Here is a 16,451-nt window from a genome sequence, read left to right as displayed (position 1 = left end):
CAATGGCTGGCCCTACCATTAGGCACAATGAGGCAGCCACCACAGGTGGATGCTATGGGGCAAAGATAAGTCAAAAGCTGTATGAGCCATGTGGTGCACCCTGTGTTATTTAAGCTTGCCTGTTGCTCTTAGGTGCGATGGAGAACTCTGCACCCACCAAAAGCACATGGTCCCTGGAATGTTGATTACTAGGGAATGCAGCCATTGGGCTTAGAGATGCTCCACCCCCAAGTTTATGGTGTGCTTTCCCCTGGTATCAATAAGGTAAAGGGACCCCTGACCATTAGGTCCAGTTGTGACTGACTCTGGGGTTGCGGCACTCATCTTGATTTATTGGCCAAGGGAGCCGGCGTACAGCTTCCGGGTCATGTGGCCAGCATGACTAAGCCGCTTTTGGCGAACCAGAGCAACACACAGAAACGCCGTTTAGCTTCCCACCTATTTATGTACTTGCACTTTGACATGCTTTCGAACTGCTAGGTGGGCAGGAGCAGGGACCGAGCAACGGGAGCTCACCCCGTTGCAGAGTTTCGAACCGCCGACCTTCTGATCGGCAAGTCCTAGGCTCTGTGGTTTAACCCACAGTGCCACCCGTGTCCCTTCAGTATCAGTAGTGTACACATTTTTAATAACCAAACAAACGGACAAATCACTGCTGAACTGCACCCACCAATATGTGGGCTGAGGTTAAGATGAACAGAGGCTGTTTTAGGGTGGGGCGACTGCTGCAGTCACACTGGGCGCTGCACTGCAGGGGGCACCAAAACAATGCTGTAGAATGGAGCGTGAGAGGCAGGGGCTGCCAAATTTTAGCGTCACATAGGTGCTGAATTTGAGCATCTGCACAGCAAGGCGTTGAAGACAGACCAAGATATTGCTACATACTACGACTTTCAGGCATAGGGGTCAAATGAAACCTGGATGGACATGGATAACATCAAACATGCCAAAGATAGAATTGACTTGAAGGGGATTGTGACGTAGAGACTGTACTAATCCACCTTCTCAAACTAAAAAGACAAGTCCCACCCCCACAAATATCTGATCCTAGGAAGAAAAGGTGTGTGTGTATGAAGCAAGCATATTTCCAGTGGGTCTGCTAATGAAATCTAGTACACAAGAGACACAAGCTCAACATGTCCCTTTCCCAAGTTTTGAAAATGTTTTGTTATGCAATTCTTTAGCTCTGTTGTGCACAAGTTAGTTAGTGGTACTTAGGAATGTGGCCCTATTCATAGATTGGAATAGGAATGTGGAATCTATTCATAGATTCTGGGGCAGGCAAGTGAGCTGAAGGAGGTGGAAAAGGGAAACCTAAGAAGCTAGTAACAGTATATTTTTAGTAATGGAATGCCAGATTCTTGTTTGACACAATATCTACTTTTCTGCTTGTTTAAAATAATCTCTACCTGTTCCTTCATTCTATCAATTCAAATGTAAAGCAGAATCACAAAGAAAGACAACCATTTTTATGAACAATTTTGCCAGTAGCAGTATTGAATCAAGGTGGCAAAACTTTATTTAATGAGGTAGGTACAAACAGTAGACCTTCTAGTTGCCTTTGTCATACCAGCATTGTTTAGAAACATTTCTAGAATTATTATTATTTTAAAAAAATCAATGGCCAAGTTTCACCTATTTCACATTGTAGTAGAATCTAGTGCATTTCTATTTTTTCTCTAAGATGCAACATTTCTAATTCCAAGCCAATAAAAAAAGGGTGGGGAACCTGAGAATTTGGAAGACTGGACATTTCATTCAGTACATTTTACAGTATAAAAATCCACAAAATGACAAGGATGGATCCAAACTTAAGTTCACCCAACTAGGTCCCACTAAAAAGCAGTAAGACAAGTCCCATTGGGTAGATCCAATGTCAGTCATATTCAGAGCAGACCCACTGAAATCAATGGACTTAAACCACTTGCCCATTGATTTCAATGGTTCTATTCTGAGTATACCTTAATTGGATATCACCCATTGATTTCAAAGAGACCCAGGTTCAAACAACCTGACCTAAGTTCAGGCAACTCAAGTCTTGGGATCCAACCCACTTCAACAATCATTCATAAAGCTCCCTTCACCAACAGATCTTAAGAGCATTCATATAAATAAGACATGTCATGCGTTTAAGGCACTTTTGAGGACTTCTAAACCCTGCTTTCAGGGTGTCAAAACTACTTCTCCAAGATCTTAGTCCTGTGAATACTTCCACATAAAAGTTTTAGTCAGTAGCGCACATTTACAGTTTGAGGCTCAATGCCCTTGTTTTAAGAGTAGGAGTGCTATTCAGTTTATGGAAACATTAAAAAAATATATAAATCCTGTTGTCCTTAAGTAATTGTTAAGTAGAATAACTAAATATAAATCCTTTTATACTGCTTAAGATATAGGCAATGCTGTTTTCCAGCAGAAATCTGAAGCAGAAATATTTGGCAGAAATGTGGTTTCATAAACAGTGCAGATTCCAAAGAGTTCACAGATGGTTCTATGTAGTTTTTCCAGCATCTTGTGACTAAGATGATGTCCACATTTGTTTTTCATCATAACTCACAGTAATAGTAAGTAACAGTCTTTGATAATTCCTGAAAGGAAAAACAAACAATGTAAATAAAATATTTTAAGTATCAGCCTTTTTGAAAATACGGGAAAATATTTCCTATCAAGAAAAACAATTATGGAATCAATAAAATATGACCTGAAGAGTCTTCAAAGCATCTTAATTACCGGTAAGTCTGATTACACTGTCAGACTCAGATCAATGTATTATACATTTTTACCATTCCAAGTAACTTAAGTATTTCTTATAATACTAATAGTGATGCTATTCTTAGAACATCAGTAAGCCAACTCTTCCATATCTCAAATCTTTCAGCGTGTGTATCCAATCCCATTCAACCTGATCACTTTCTTTTAGACTAGAGCTTATCTAACAGTGAGAACTGTTCTTTGATTAAAAAGCTACTATTCTTAGAGGACTACTTTTCACAAAACTCATTAGGTCAATAGTTTCAGCTCATTAGTATAAGAAAATCAAATTAATTATAAGATGAAAGTCAGTTTGTGTTCTGTATTGTACTTGCATATTTAGAGTGGTACAGATGTAATTAACTCTGGTTGTAGAAGTGGGAAATTATGCAATCACCCACTCCTTCCCTCTCTTCCTCTATCTTGTGTGAATTCCCTTATACCCTGATGTTCTGCATTAGACCATTGCCAATGCTGACTAAAGCTGCTTCTGATCTCCATAATGCAATTCTAAAATGAAAATCAAGAAGAAAACTTAAAAACAAAGAAACCCCTGCACAAATCAAATGTCTTTTGAAATAAAGACTTGATTGCCCTCTTAAAAATAGGTATGAAGAAGGCACCATAGGTGTGGAATCTCTCTGCTTCATGCTACCCCATATTTAACCTCACAAACGTGAGGGGTCTGGAAGAGAACCCTTTTGCTCAAAACACAATAAATAGGGAACCTATGGCACCTCCAGATGCTGTTGGACTCCAACTCTTGTCATTTCCAACCACTGGCCATGCTGACTGTGTGTGAAGGAGGAGGGTCCAACATCTGGAAGGTGACAGCTTCCCCATCCCTAATTTAGAAATGTAACCAGCTAGTACCCAGAAGCTTATAGCCAACCAGTCTGATGAGTACTGGTGTAACATTAGGTCCTACACCCACAAAAAGCCAATCAGGTGCATTCTTCTGACACCAGTAGCAGTTCCCCAAGTTATTTTCAACAGCAGCTTTGTAAATAGCATGCTGCAATAACTGATCCAAGGGGTTGCCAAGGAATCGAGTGGCACAGTCCCTGTGCTCCAGACAAGCCTAGCAAAAGCACTCTTCGCCATGACCAGAGTATCCAGAGCAAGTTCAGTTCAAGGAGTACTCCCAACAGAAAGTTTAATCCTTCCATAACTCAATTCCACTCTAGAAGAGGTAGATCTCCTTGACTATGTGCCCCCCATCCCTATGTAGCATTAACTTTCCCATCTGATCAAAATAAATAAATAAAATCTGGATTCAGTTTCAGTTTGTTAATCGTTATTTAGCCCCAAGCAAGCTCCAATATAAATTTGGAGCCATTACTGCTGCTTGAGTTAGAAGTTATTAGTATATTGATAGTGTACTGATCATCCATATAGTATCTCCCACTTGAACAACTGCCTCACATAAATACAAGTCTGTAAAGATTTAACACAGTGATAAAATAAGGATAAGATAAGGAGCATTGGGAAGCGCCAAAATCCTTTGTTTTCCTTTTCAATAAAACAATTTGGATCAGAAAAGAGGAAAAACCCTACAACTTTACTTAAATATTTAAGGTTTGTAGGAAATAATGTATACACATTCATAATGAACTATGAATTATTACTTATCTTTAAGATAAGCAATTCATTAAGCTTGCTAAAGGACTCCACCAAGTACAGTCATCAAACGATCAATGGGAGGAGGCAGTGTCAGGTACAAAGTACTGACCTACGTTATACTTGTTGGCATCCGTCTGTCTCGAGAGACAATGGAGTGTGCCTCTGGGGGCGAAGTCAAACCACTGTGTTAGCAGCACTAAAGCAGATTTTCCCCTTGTTTGAAATCTGAGAGCCAGTGTGGTATAACAGTTATAGTGTGCAAAACTAGGACTAGGGAGATGCCAGTTCAAATCCTCCACTCAGCCATTAAGCTCTCACAGAGCACCCTTGGCCCAGTCACTGCCTTGTTTTGAAACAAGTGCCATGTAACCAAGGTTTATTCCTGGTTACAGCTCCTAGACAAATGCTTAACCATGAGCCCTGGTTCAGACAACATGCTAAGCCCAAGTATCAGCCAGAGAGACTGCGGAAGAGCAAAGCCATGGTTTGTCTTAACAGGTTACCTAACAGCAGCAGTGCTCAGCCTAACCTACTTTACAAGGTTGTTGCGAGGACAATGATGTACTCTGGGTTGTATTCAATGTTATTCCTCCTCTTAGAAGACCCACTGAGATTAATGGACGTGACTAACTTGGCTCTATTAATTTCAGTGGATCTACTCTGAGTAAAAGGTAGTAAAATATTGTAACTCACTTTTCAGGAGGAAAAAAAGCCTCTTTACAAAGTGGCACACAATCACAGTATCGAAACCATCCCTGACACCCTGCGGGGGTACCATACACATGGGGATAGCCAGGATTCATGTTTGGGGTGGGGAGGACACCCACCTGCCATCATTCTCTGACTATCTAGAAGATTGGGAAATGTCTCAACAACAGTGGTTTTAAATTACTTTCTTTTGACCCCAAGTGCTTGGTGGGGGAAAAATCTTTCTACAAGTTCCAAGTATTATTTTTCTGAGTTATTTACCTGGCTGTGGGGGGCGGGGAGCAATAGCTGCCCTCACCCACCGCACTTTTGATCTCCTTGGGGCTGGAAACGCAATATAGGAATGAATAAAGGCAGGCAGTTGGAGGAGGAGAGGCAAGACACACTTATGATGGTAATGACCATGCAGCTGCCAGGAGCGAGTGGGGTCGTCCTCCTTCACCCCCCGGCACCCACCTCGCCGCCCCGGCCTGGCTCCCGGGCCTCGCCGTCCGTCCTCGCCTCGCTTGCTGCTTCCTCCTCCTCCTCCTCCTCCTCCTCAGGCCGCCTGCAGCTCCACCGAGCTGGATACCGTCGTGGCCACCGACGTCGACGCGGCGCTGGCGAAGTGAGCCCTCCTGACGGAGCCCGGCTGGCCCTCGGGGGACCGGGAGAAGGCGGTGAAGGGCCCCGAGAAGCGCATGCTGAGGTTCCTGACCAGCCGGGCCAGGCCGTGGCCTGCGGGCGCCCCGACGGGCGGCGCCTTCTTCTTCTTGGTCGAGTGGCGCCGGAGCCCCACGTCGTCCTGCAGCTCGGCGGCGGGCACCTCCAGGTTGCCCACGTACCAGAAGACCCACCAGAGGAGGCTGAAGAAGATGCCCACGCCGCCGCCGTAGATGAGCAGGTCGGCGAAGAAGACGTCGACGAAGACGCCCACCAGCAGGATGGCCAGGCCCACCGCGTCGAAGAGCAGCGCCATATAGAAGGCGCCCGCGCACCGGCCCAGCCCCCCGCCCAGCGAGGCCATGGGCGCCGAGGCGGCGGGCAGAGAAGTGGCCGACTCCGGAGGGGAGCCGAAGGCGCTCGACAGGGAGACGGCGCTGGACCAAGGCGAGAGCAGCCCGTCCGAGGGGACGACGCCGGGCACCTGGAGCACCTGGAGCGCCGCCGGCCCGCCCCGCGCACCTGAGGCCACACCTGCCGCCCCTGAGGGGGGCAAGCTCCCCGCCTGAGGCGGCGGCGGCGCCTTCCCCAGCGCCACAGCCATGCTGGGCGAGCAGGAGAGAATCCCGCCTTACCTGAGGGACCGGGAAGGACACGCCCTCCTCCTCCTCCTCCTCGCACCTGGCGGGGCGGGGCGGGGCGGGGCGCGCGCACCTTGAGGCGGCGCGCGCGTCCCTTCCACCGCCGCCACCCCGACAGGTGTCCCCTCGTGGACTCTCCTTCCCAGACGCCTCAGGCGGCTCCCCATCGCTTTTCCTTCCCAACTCAAAGGGGAGAGAGCAGCACACTCGTGTGTGTTTGTGCCAAACGCACCCCAGGGATAGCTCTGTCGGTGGAGTATGAGACTCGTGGTCTCAAGGGTTGTGGGATTGAGCATGACACGGGACAGGGCCGGATTTAGGTTTGATGAGACTCTAAGCTACTGAAGGTAATGGGGCCCTTTATATGTCCAGCTGTCCTTTGTCAACCACAAATCGTCGCTGCTTTTTGTGTTGAATATATGCTATATGGTAATTTATGGACCTAATAGGTATCTAAAGCCATTTGCACATGCAGAATGTAGGCATCCTATATATAGAAATGAGCAAACCAGTGATATTTTAGGGAGCAGGCTAGCAGGAGGCATTGCTTGCATCATACACAAAACTGTTGCTGTATGTAGGTTTTATTTATTTATTTTATCTTATATTTTGGAAATGTACATCCAGGTTTTTTTTTCTTTAATTTTTTTTGGTGCTCCCAACTAAACTATAGCTTATATGACTAGCTTATAAGTAAATCCAGCACTGACATGGGGTTTGGACTAGATGACCCTGCCAACTCTGAGTTGCATTCTGGCCAGTTTCGGACATCATCATTGCGAATGATTGCAGTTTATTTTAGGGCTAGTGCTTTACACCGGGTTGTGCGTAAATAACCTCCTGCTTTGGAAAAAGAAGTGAGATACCAGTAATCCTTATCTTACCAGGGAAGGACTTGCAGTATTAACATCTATGCATATTTACTCAGAAGTAAGAATCACTGTGTTCAAGAGTAAGTCATAGTGAAGCCTCTCAATTTTTGTATAAAGCTGCAGCTATTCTTGGTTACTGTTCTTAAAACATTTCATCCCTTGGAAAGCTGTTTATGTGGTCTGTACTATGCCAAGTGTCTTTCAAAGCAACCTAATGAAGTTTAGTTTGTTAAAATCCATTTCAGAATCAGAATTAGTGTTCCATGAGGAAAACACCCAAGGGTAAGAGCACTATTTTCCATCAGCTGTTGCGGGGGTGGGGGGAAGCATATTTTGTGCAGGTTAGCTGTGTTAATCCAACAAAAATAACAAAGAATCTAGTGGCTCTTTAAAAATAGATTTATTGCAGTAGTTAAGGGAACAAATGTGGAAACTGAGACTCTGTATACATTACTGTTTGCTTCAGCTCCAGTGTGCTCTCACCTTTTAGAGCTGAGTACACATGATATTATCCACAATCCAGATGTACCCTGTAGATTCTTGAGAAATACTTCTGCTTGGTGCATTTTCCGTCAGACCAGCTTCCATCCAATTTGAAAACATAAGCTATGGTTAAGCTATGATGTGTATATTTTAGACATCTGTTCCACTCACACAGATGATAGCACATGAGCAGATGACGGCTTTGTTGAATAGGAGTTGGGGTGGCAGCGCCGGGGTAATGGTGTGTACAGCAACATCAGACATGACTTGAAACACAGTGGGGGTGCTAATTTGTACAAGCAAAAGCTTAGTCACTTGAACTTCATCTTTAAAAGGCACAGGAAATCTGCCAGAGGAATTTTTTTTACCGTCTTTACTTGAGTCTAAAGCACCATCGAATCAAATGTGCACCTTAATTTTCGCAGTGTATTTTGGCCAAAAAAAGGTGAGTGTTAGATTTGAGTAAATATGGTGTGTGGCATACGACCTCTTTCCTCTCTACTATTTTTTCCTATCACCACTGCCAATAAAAATGTTCATAAAATTAAGTGGACCCCTAATGCACTTTAGGAGGAGAAATATAAAAAGCTCTCTCCAGGCCTTGTTTGGTTCCTCCTTGGAGGAGGACCGTTCCTGCTGTAAAAACCTCTGGTGGTTTATATCTGCTAGAGTTGCAAAATTTATCAAGAGGCAAAAAATTACGGGTAGTCATGTTGGCCCATTAGAAAAATTCTGTGCACAACTGCACTACTTTTATTTACAAACAACGGAAAGTGGTGAGCATGTTCCTTTATGCAAAGGAGAAGACCACAATATTTATAGGAAAAAGCAAAATCCTTTGGGACAAATATCTGTTAAACCAAAGATAGTGGGAAAACTATCTTTGCAAGCAGGATATCACTTTAAGTATTTTTTTAATAAATGGGGTTTATTTAAAAATTACATTAAGGATTGTAATAATATGAAGTCTATGGCAGCCTTTGAATAGCTTCTGTAATTCACTGAATAAGTTAAAGAAAGTACATTATCTTTGAAAAGTAATTATTATAAACAGAGATGAATAGTGCACTGGATAAATACATAGTTAAAGTTATATGGAATTGGCGGGAAGTCACTGGAACCAAAAGAAGATTGTGATAACGTGTAACAGATATTGATAATTTTTTTGTTGTTTATTTTTTTATTATGGATAACTATGATTTGTGTTATGTTTTTTTAAGTTCAATAAAGCAATTAAAAAAGCTTAAAAATAAAAAAAGGATATCACTTTAAAAAGGATGGATCTTAAGCGCTGAAGTCTGTAGGGCTTCCTGTTAAAAGTCCATCATATCTCAGGGCGTGCTTAATAATGGGTAGCCACACCATTCCTGTAACGAAGAACATGAGTCCAATGGAAAGACAAACAGGCCCCAGGGCAGATGGCACATCTACAGTGTGGACCAAGTGCAAGGCAGAAAGGCCAATCCCACTAAGAAAGACAAGGAGTCCAATGGCAATCAATGTAAGAGGCTTATTGTAGTATACCCAGTTGCTTTGTTCCCCGATTAGAACGGCCTCGTTCCTTGTTCCTGAAGGGAAGTTTGAAGCATCAACAAGAGATGGTAGCCCCTCATGGGTGGGGATTGGCTTTATCACAGACATGCCACAAGATGTACTCCAAAGAGCAGAGGACCTAGAAAGTAGGACATGCTTAAGTCATTTAGTCTAGCCAGTAAGAATATCAAAAAGACTATTCAGTAGAATGTAAGATCGTTATTCCCACTCTCTCTCTTCCCCCTCCCTCTCTCCTTCCCCCCCCTCCAACCACATGGTGTCTAAGATAGGGGGTCAGCAAATTTTAAAAGCAGGGGGCTGGTCCACTGTCCCTCAGACCTTGTAGGGGACCGGACTATATTTTTTTGGGGGGGGGGGAACGAATTCCTATGCCCCACAAATAACCCAGAGATGCATTTTAAATAAAAGGACACATTCTACTCATGTAAAAACACGCTGATTCCCAGACTGTCCACAGACCAGATTTAGAAGGCGATTGGGCCGGATCCAGCCCCCGGGCCTTAGTTTGCCTACCCATGGTCTAGGACATCAGGGTCCCATACCGAAAGCAAATGAATTGTGAAAAAGACTCTGTGAATTGAATATGGAGACACTATAGGTACTTTTCCTTGTTTATTAGATTATTATTATTTTTTGGACCACAAGAAAATACTTAATGAAGACTAATTTTGAAAAGACGACGGTTATTCAGAAGTTAGGTCCACCCACCTGAGCAGCATGCACGGAAGCTAGCCCCAGCCCTGAACTCACATGCCCTGCCACCTCTGCACAAGGGAAGAGTTCATGTTCAGTTTCACGTGCTTTCCTTTTGCAGACACTGGCATGGGGACCAGGATAAGTTTTCAGTTCAGAATTTATATCCCACAGTAGTGGCTGGTTCAAGCAGGATGCTGCGCCACCGACCTCAGTCTGCACTTTAGCCAGCCCCCTCCTGCCTCCCTTTCTTACAACCAGTTATGGGGTAGCTCTAACTGTCATTGGCTGTACCATCACATACTGTTGGTCTCCCTGGATTAAGCACCATGTGCACCAAACACCACATGGAATCCACCAAAACGTAGTTATGACAAGTGGGAGCTCAGAATGAGACATACTGGTAAATGAAACAAATATTACCAATATGCTTTAATTGTCCACTACACACTCTCATCTAAAGGAAACCAAAACCCACTGCAGTAGCCCTGGAATATCTCACTCATGAAAATGGGGAGCCATAATTTATTGGCTCAAGTAACAATCCCCTAAAATAGCATTCATTTAGTGTGCTAAGGCAAGAAAGTGAGGAATCAGGACCAACCCACCCCCACCCCCTAATCACTAATTGGCAACAGGCACATGAGTAACCCGAATCACTAATTGGCAACAGGCACTTGAGATGTGTATTTGTAATAAACCATATTGAGTTTGGAGTTTATGTTATTGAATCGTGAAGCAAGCATTCAAGTGGTTTCCCCCCTCCGTCCCTCCCTCCCTCTAAAGTTAATAAATGCCTCCTTTAATCTAATCAGTTAGATATATTGATCAGATTACAGAAAGAGTTTATTAATTCTAGTGAGAAAAACAGCAGTTGCATGCTTGCTTTAGAGACAAATGTTCTGTGCACATGGAGAAACTAGAACACATCATAATGCTATCTAATACCTAGGGACAGGTGTGTAAATACACAAGTGGAAACACTGCAGAGCACTCAGGACCTCGGCGTCTGTGCTGTTTTTGCTAAACCTTCCACAATTTCTTCCGACTGCTAATAATGGGTGCAGTGCTAAAGTCAGAAAATATAGAGGGGTGTGTGTGTCATCTCAAAGAGTTGTTTTTAATGGTTCATGCAAGGAAGAAAATAAGATCTAAAGCAAAACAAACACCATAGGCCAGTTCCCTGCTATCAGCTGAGATAAGAGTTCTTCCATTAGTAAGGACAAAGTTCACGATAGGAAACTCTACAATAGCTTATGGTTGATAGCCTGGCAATGTGAAACTAAAACATGGCAGTATTGCCTGTAGTTCACATTATACAATGAAGAAAGCTGAAGCAACAAATTATTTTAAAAAGAGTGCGTAAGAGCATATTAATGTTCTGAACCTTTAAATAAACAATAGATCAAACCAAGGGTCCATCATTTTAAATTAGGGCACGAAGTCTCTGTGGATGAGTGTTAGAAAAGCTGTTGTTGGAATTCAGCTCCCATAATGATCCCACTGCCTGCAGCTTGATGGGAGTTGGTGACCAACAAGATTTGGGGGGGCTATTGCAACAGGAGGGCAGAATTTTGCCTTATAGTATAATCCAAGGATATGAAACCTTTACTACTACAGCTATTGTTGGACTACAGATCCCATCGTCTTTGACCATTGGCTCTTCAGGCTGGGGAGTCCACAGCTGGAGAGCCACTGTTTCCCCATCCCCGGTAATTCTATACATGTTTATGTGGAAGCACGTGCCACTGTTTGCTCTTCCTTATAACCATGTGCATAGGAGGTGGCAGCCTAAATTTGTTTTAAAAGCTGAACTCTTCACAGTTTGCAAAACACTTCTTCAGGCAAGATTATCCAAGGAAAACATTTGAGGTACTATTTCAATAAAATAATGTAAACAGGCAGAAAAGCTGGCAGAGAGATGCAACCGTTTATTTGGGGCTGGAAGAAATAATGTCTGACAGCCTAATCCTGTGTACTCAGTGCAAAAGGTATCATCAGCTGCAGCTGCAGCACCAACTCATCCACACTGTTGTGCCTGGACTTTCTGCATAATGAAAAGTGCATAGCTCAGTGGTAGAGCATCTGCTTTGCATGCAAAAGGTGCCAGGTTCAATCCCCAGAATCTCCACGTAAGGCTGGGGAAAGGCTCCCTTTCTAAATACCCTGGAGAACTGCTGCCAGTCAGTGTAGACAATACCAGGTGAACCAATTGCCTGACTTGGTACAAAGCAGCTTCCTTTGTTCTTTTGAAAAGACTCTGCGTTCTAATGTCAATCCAGGCTGCTTTGCATGGGAACCTTTTATGTGAGTTCTTTGCATATGCATCTCCACGGCAAAATTTTCACATAACTTTTTTTTAAAAAAGTACTGTAGCTTAGTTTCTTAATTGTGCTAACCATAATCTTGCTGCTTTCTGATGCCACAATTGTACGGATGTTTACAGGTAAGTCCTATTGAAATCAGTGGGACTTGCCTCCAAGTAAACAGCTGGGGTTAGGCTACATGCCATTTTGAGCAGTTACTTCAAGGTCTGCAGGCAGGTTTTTACATGAAAATGAAAACATTTATTCCTTTAGGGTGCCTTGTTAACTCACAAAGAAAAGTTTATTGGTACACACTAAAAGGGGGGGGGGTTTCATACCCATTTTATGTAATGCTTCTAGAATTATTTTTAAATTTCAGTTTTGTTAAAGTTGTGGTTAAATCTACATTGAAGGAAATAAAAAACACACACTGGTCACATACACACCATACATTTCAAGCACATTTATAATACAAGCCATTGCTCCCACCACAAAGAATCTTGGAAATTGTTGCCTCTTCCTAAAATTCCCAGCACCCTTAGAGAACTAAAGTTCCTGGAATTCTTTACAGGGAGCTATGTGCCTTAAAAGTGCTTTAAATATATGGTGTGGATGTGACCACTTTGACAAAGAGCAAAAATCCAGAGGCAGATTTTTAAATTTTAAAACCTAAGCAGACATCACAAAAAATTAATTGAAAGCAAGATTGTTCACAAAATGACTTTAACCATGCAACCCTAAGAATACTTACTCAGAAGAAAATCCCAGAGTTTAATGGGATTTACTCTCCAGAAGCGTGTTTAGGATTGCAGCCCAATATAAAGAGCACCTAAGAGTATGGCTGCTAAAACATGCCGACTATAATTTCTTCAGAGATGTTCTTCCATAAAAAAAAGTTGCACTGAAAATTCAGTTTATGTCCACTTGCATGCCCTCTCATAGGTATAACAGTTTAGCCTTTAGGGAAGTTGGCATGTGCAGGGGGTGAAAGCAAACCAGTCTTTGCTTTTAGCACAGATGTATTTGACATGGGTGAGTTTTGCTATTCTTGTGGAACTCACAGGATTGGACAATTAAACAAAACATTTTGCACACAGCACATTTCTGTAATCTGAGATGCAACAGATTATAGAAGAGAGGAATTGGGACAATACAGTATGGAGTATCATTCCTTTGAAACATGTTACAGTCAAAAAGAGGTACGCATTTGAGGGCACCCCCAAATCTAGCTCATTGCAAGAGGCCTGCTCCTTACTATTGCAGAAGGTTACATGCTCCAGTTCAGTCATTTACAGCCTGCTGATTTATAATGCCAAGAGGGTGATAGTTATTTTATTAGTTTATTGATTGCCTTCCTCACACAAATCTCAAGGTGATGTACAATAAAAGAACTCAGTTAAAAGCAACACAGAAATCAGCAGATATATTTGAAAACAAAACCAAAACACAACCACCCAAAATAAGACACCCATGGCAGAAATCCATTGATCTGGCTGGGAAGATCAAAAATGTCTTCCGTTGTTTCCAAAAAGTGTTGACAGTGGGCTCCTCCTGTATCTCGACAGGAATGCTATTTAACATAATGGGGGCAGCCACGATGAAAGCCCTGCACTAAGCAAAGGGAGATTTAGAGGAGCGTGACCAGTTCAGTAATCTGGGGAACCGGGTTCGCGTCTCCGCTCCTCCACATGCAGCTGCTGGGTGACCTTGGGCCAGTCACACTTCTCTGAAGTCTCTCAGCCCCACTCACCTCACAGAGTGTTTGTTGTGGGGGAGGAAGAGAAAGGAGATTGTTAGCCGCTTTGAGACTCCTTCGGGTAGTGATAAAGCGGGATATCAAATCCAAACTCTTCTTCTTCTTCTTCTTCACCCACAGGGTGCCACAGGGGGAGCTACAACAAGGACTTAGAACAGAAGGTGAGGTGGGGGAACCGAATTTTGGTGTTGCACAGGGCACTGATGAAATTCGAAAGCCCCAAGTCCACCACTTCTCTAAGTTACTGTGGAGTAGGCTTCTAAGATCTTTGGACTTGGATAAACTCTCCTGCAGAACTCAGTGGGATACATAAGGGATAAACGGGTTTCTTAAGTAACCTGGTCCTCCTCATATGTTAGCACCAGAACCTTGAACTTTGCCTGGTAGCAGATTGGCAGCCAGTGCAATCTCACAACCAAGGTGCTGTACACTGGCTGCACTTTGCCTTCATAGCCATCCCGTTAGCTTGGTTAAAGATATACTAGGAAGCAAACAAGCATGATTGCTGTAAAATAGATTATCAGCCATTTAAAATAAACCTGAGTGATCGCAAATGTGAAACATGTGAATGGCATGTTGCCTTAATGTTCATGTGCCACGTTTTCTTGGGGCTTATTTACAGAGGGTTAATTAAGCAAGTGGCAACAAAACCAAGAGTCTTGTGGTATTTTAAAAGTGCAACGTTATGGCGTAAGCTTCATGGACCAGATAGAGCCCACTTGGTCAGATGCATAGAGTATCAACCTCAGTTGTCAGATATATCCAGACATGGGTGGAAGTAATGTAAAGGTAAACCTAATTAGCAAGGGAATGAATAAACCAGTTTGTGGCTATGTATGTGCCATCTTTTTAAAGCACATGGCTTCCCCCAAAGAATCATGGGAATTGTAGTTTAACCCTCACAAAGCAGTTCCCAGCATCCCTAACAAACAAGTTCCCAGGATTCTTGGGAAATTCTGCTTCAGATATATGGTGTGTGCACACAGCCTCTGACAACAACTTAAACGTATGCAAAATGATGCTCATGACATCAGTAAATGGTGACATCACAACCACCTTCACTTCGCTAAACAAAATAACACCACTTGTGCCACAGGAAATTATTGGGTAATATCCACTGGCTAGTGCTATTCAAGGGACGCAGGTGGCGCTGTGGGTTAAAGCCTCAGCGCCTAGGACTTGCCGATCGAAAGGTCGGCGGTTCGAATCCCTGCGGCGGGGTGCGCTCCCGCTGCTTGGTCCCAGCGCCTGCCAACCTAGCAGTTCGAAAGCACCTCCGGGTGCAAGTAGATAAATAGGGACCGCTTACCAGCGGGAAGGTAAACGGCGTTTCCGTGTGCGGCTCTGGCTCGCCAGAGCAGCGATGTCACGCTGGCCACGTGACCCGGAAGTGTCTTCGGACAGCGCTGGCCCCTGGCCTCTTAAGTGAGATGGGCGCACAACCCGAGTCTGTCAAGACTGGCCCGTACGGGCAGGGGTACCTTTACCTTTACCTTTAGTGCTATTCATGTTCATTAGTTTCAATGGAACTACTCCGAGTAGGACTAGCATTGGATAGAACCCATTTTTTCCTATTCCAACCATAATGAACAGAATCAAACTTAACAAGAAGGGTGGAAGCAAGTCTTAAAAGTTAGTAAGTTGCTTCTTACAATAACTCCGTTGAATTCTATTTTAAGAGATTCTAATAGATGATAAATGTTTTGCACTTAGACTAGACATGAGTTTAATTTACTTGCCACGCGCCTTGAAAAATTAGTAATTGAAAATAGCTTGAAGGGATGGAAGCCAAATTAGCCAACATACACAGACAATGGAGTAAGAAAGTTTATTAAAAATGTTATGATGTAGAAATTGCAAGATTGTATTTGCTGACTCTGAAATAGAGTGTTTACATCTGACCTTGACTTTGTAAAGTGCATTGGATCTGGCCAACATACAGTACAGCTATTAAGCACTAATCTGAGTGTTTTTGCAAAAAACCTTGCTAAATACCTCTCAAGATAAAGAGATAACGTGTGCAATTTCAAACAATTTTTAGAAGGTTATCTTTGATCTATATGTACAATACAAAACCATTTGCTCAGCTTCAAAACCTTTTGATAGAGATGTAAATGCTTTATTGCATAAATATTAGGACTACTGACGTAAAACTCAGAATTTCTATAAACAGCATTTGACATAGTCCATATTAACTGACCTCCCTAACTAAAAGCCACTAATAGCACAATTTCAAGTCCAGGCGCAACTAAGCATTTAGATTTACAAGATTTTTGTCATAGTGAAGCCAGTACTTTATCCTTAAATAAAACCACCAGCCTGTAAGATGTATAAAGCTGAGAGAGATTCCTAACTTCACTCTGTGAGGTTCAGGGCTGAGGGCATCTGAGCATCCTCAGTCTTAGTCTCACACTCTAGCCACCAT

At 43.2% G+C, this 16,451-nt stretch overlaps 1 protein-coding gene across 1 annotated transcript; it reads right to left on the bottom strand.

Annotated features, from left to right (window-relative positions):
- Positions 1 to 1,496: 1,496 nt before the first annotated feature.
- Positions 1,497 to 6,894, bottom strand: LOC309329295 (transmembrane protein 238-like). Its single transcript, XM_081840090.1, has 2 exons — positions 5,536 to 6,894; positions 1,497 to 2,585 (listed from the first exon to the last, which is right to left on the bottom strand). The coding sequence occupies exon 1, from the start codon at positions 6,323 to 6,325 to the stop codon at positions 5,618 to 5,620; it is 708 nt and encodes a 235-aa protein (XP_081696216.1). The 5' UTR covers positions 6,326 to 6,894; the 3' UTR covers positions 1,497 to 2,585; positions 5,536 to 5,617.
- Between the last annotated feature and the right edge of the window lie 9,557 nt (positions 6,895 to 16,451).

This window comes from Podarcis erhardii, assembly GCF_964252035.2.
Source record: "Podarcis erhardii genome assembly, chromosome: 14".
In the NCBI taxonomy this organism is placed as follows: domain Eukaryota; kingdom Metazoa; phylum Chordata; class Lepidosauria; order Squamata; family Lacertidae; genus Podarcis; species Podarcis erhardii.
Note: the sequence above shows the minus strand (reverse complement) of the source record. Positions and strands in the feature narration are given on the sequence as shown.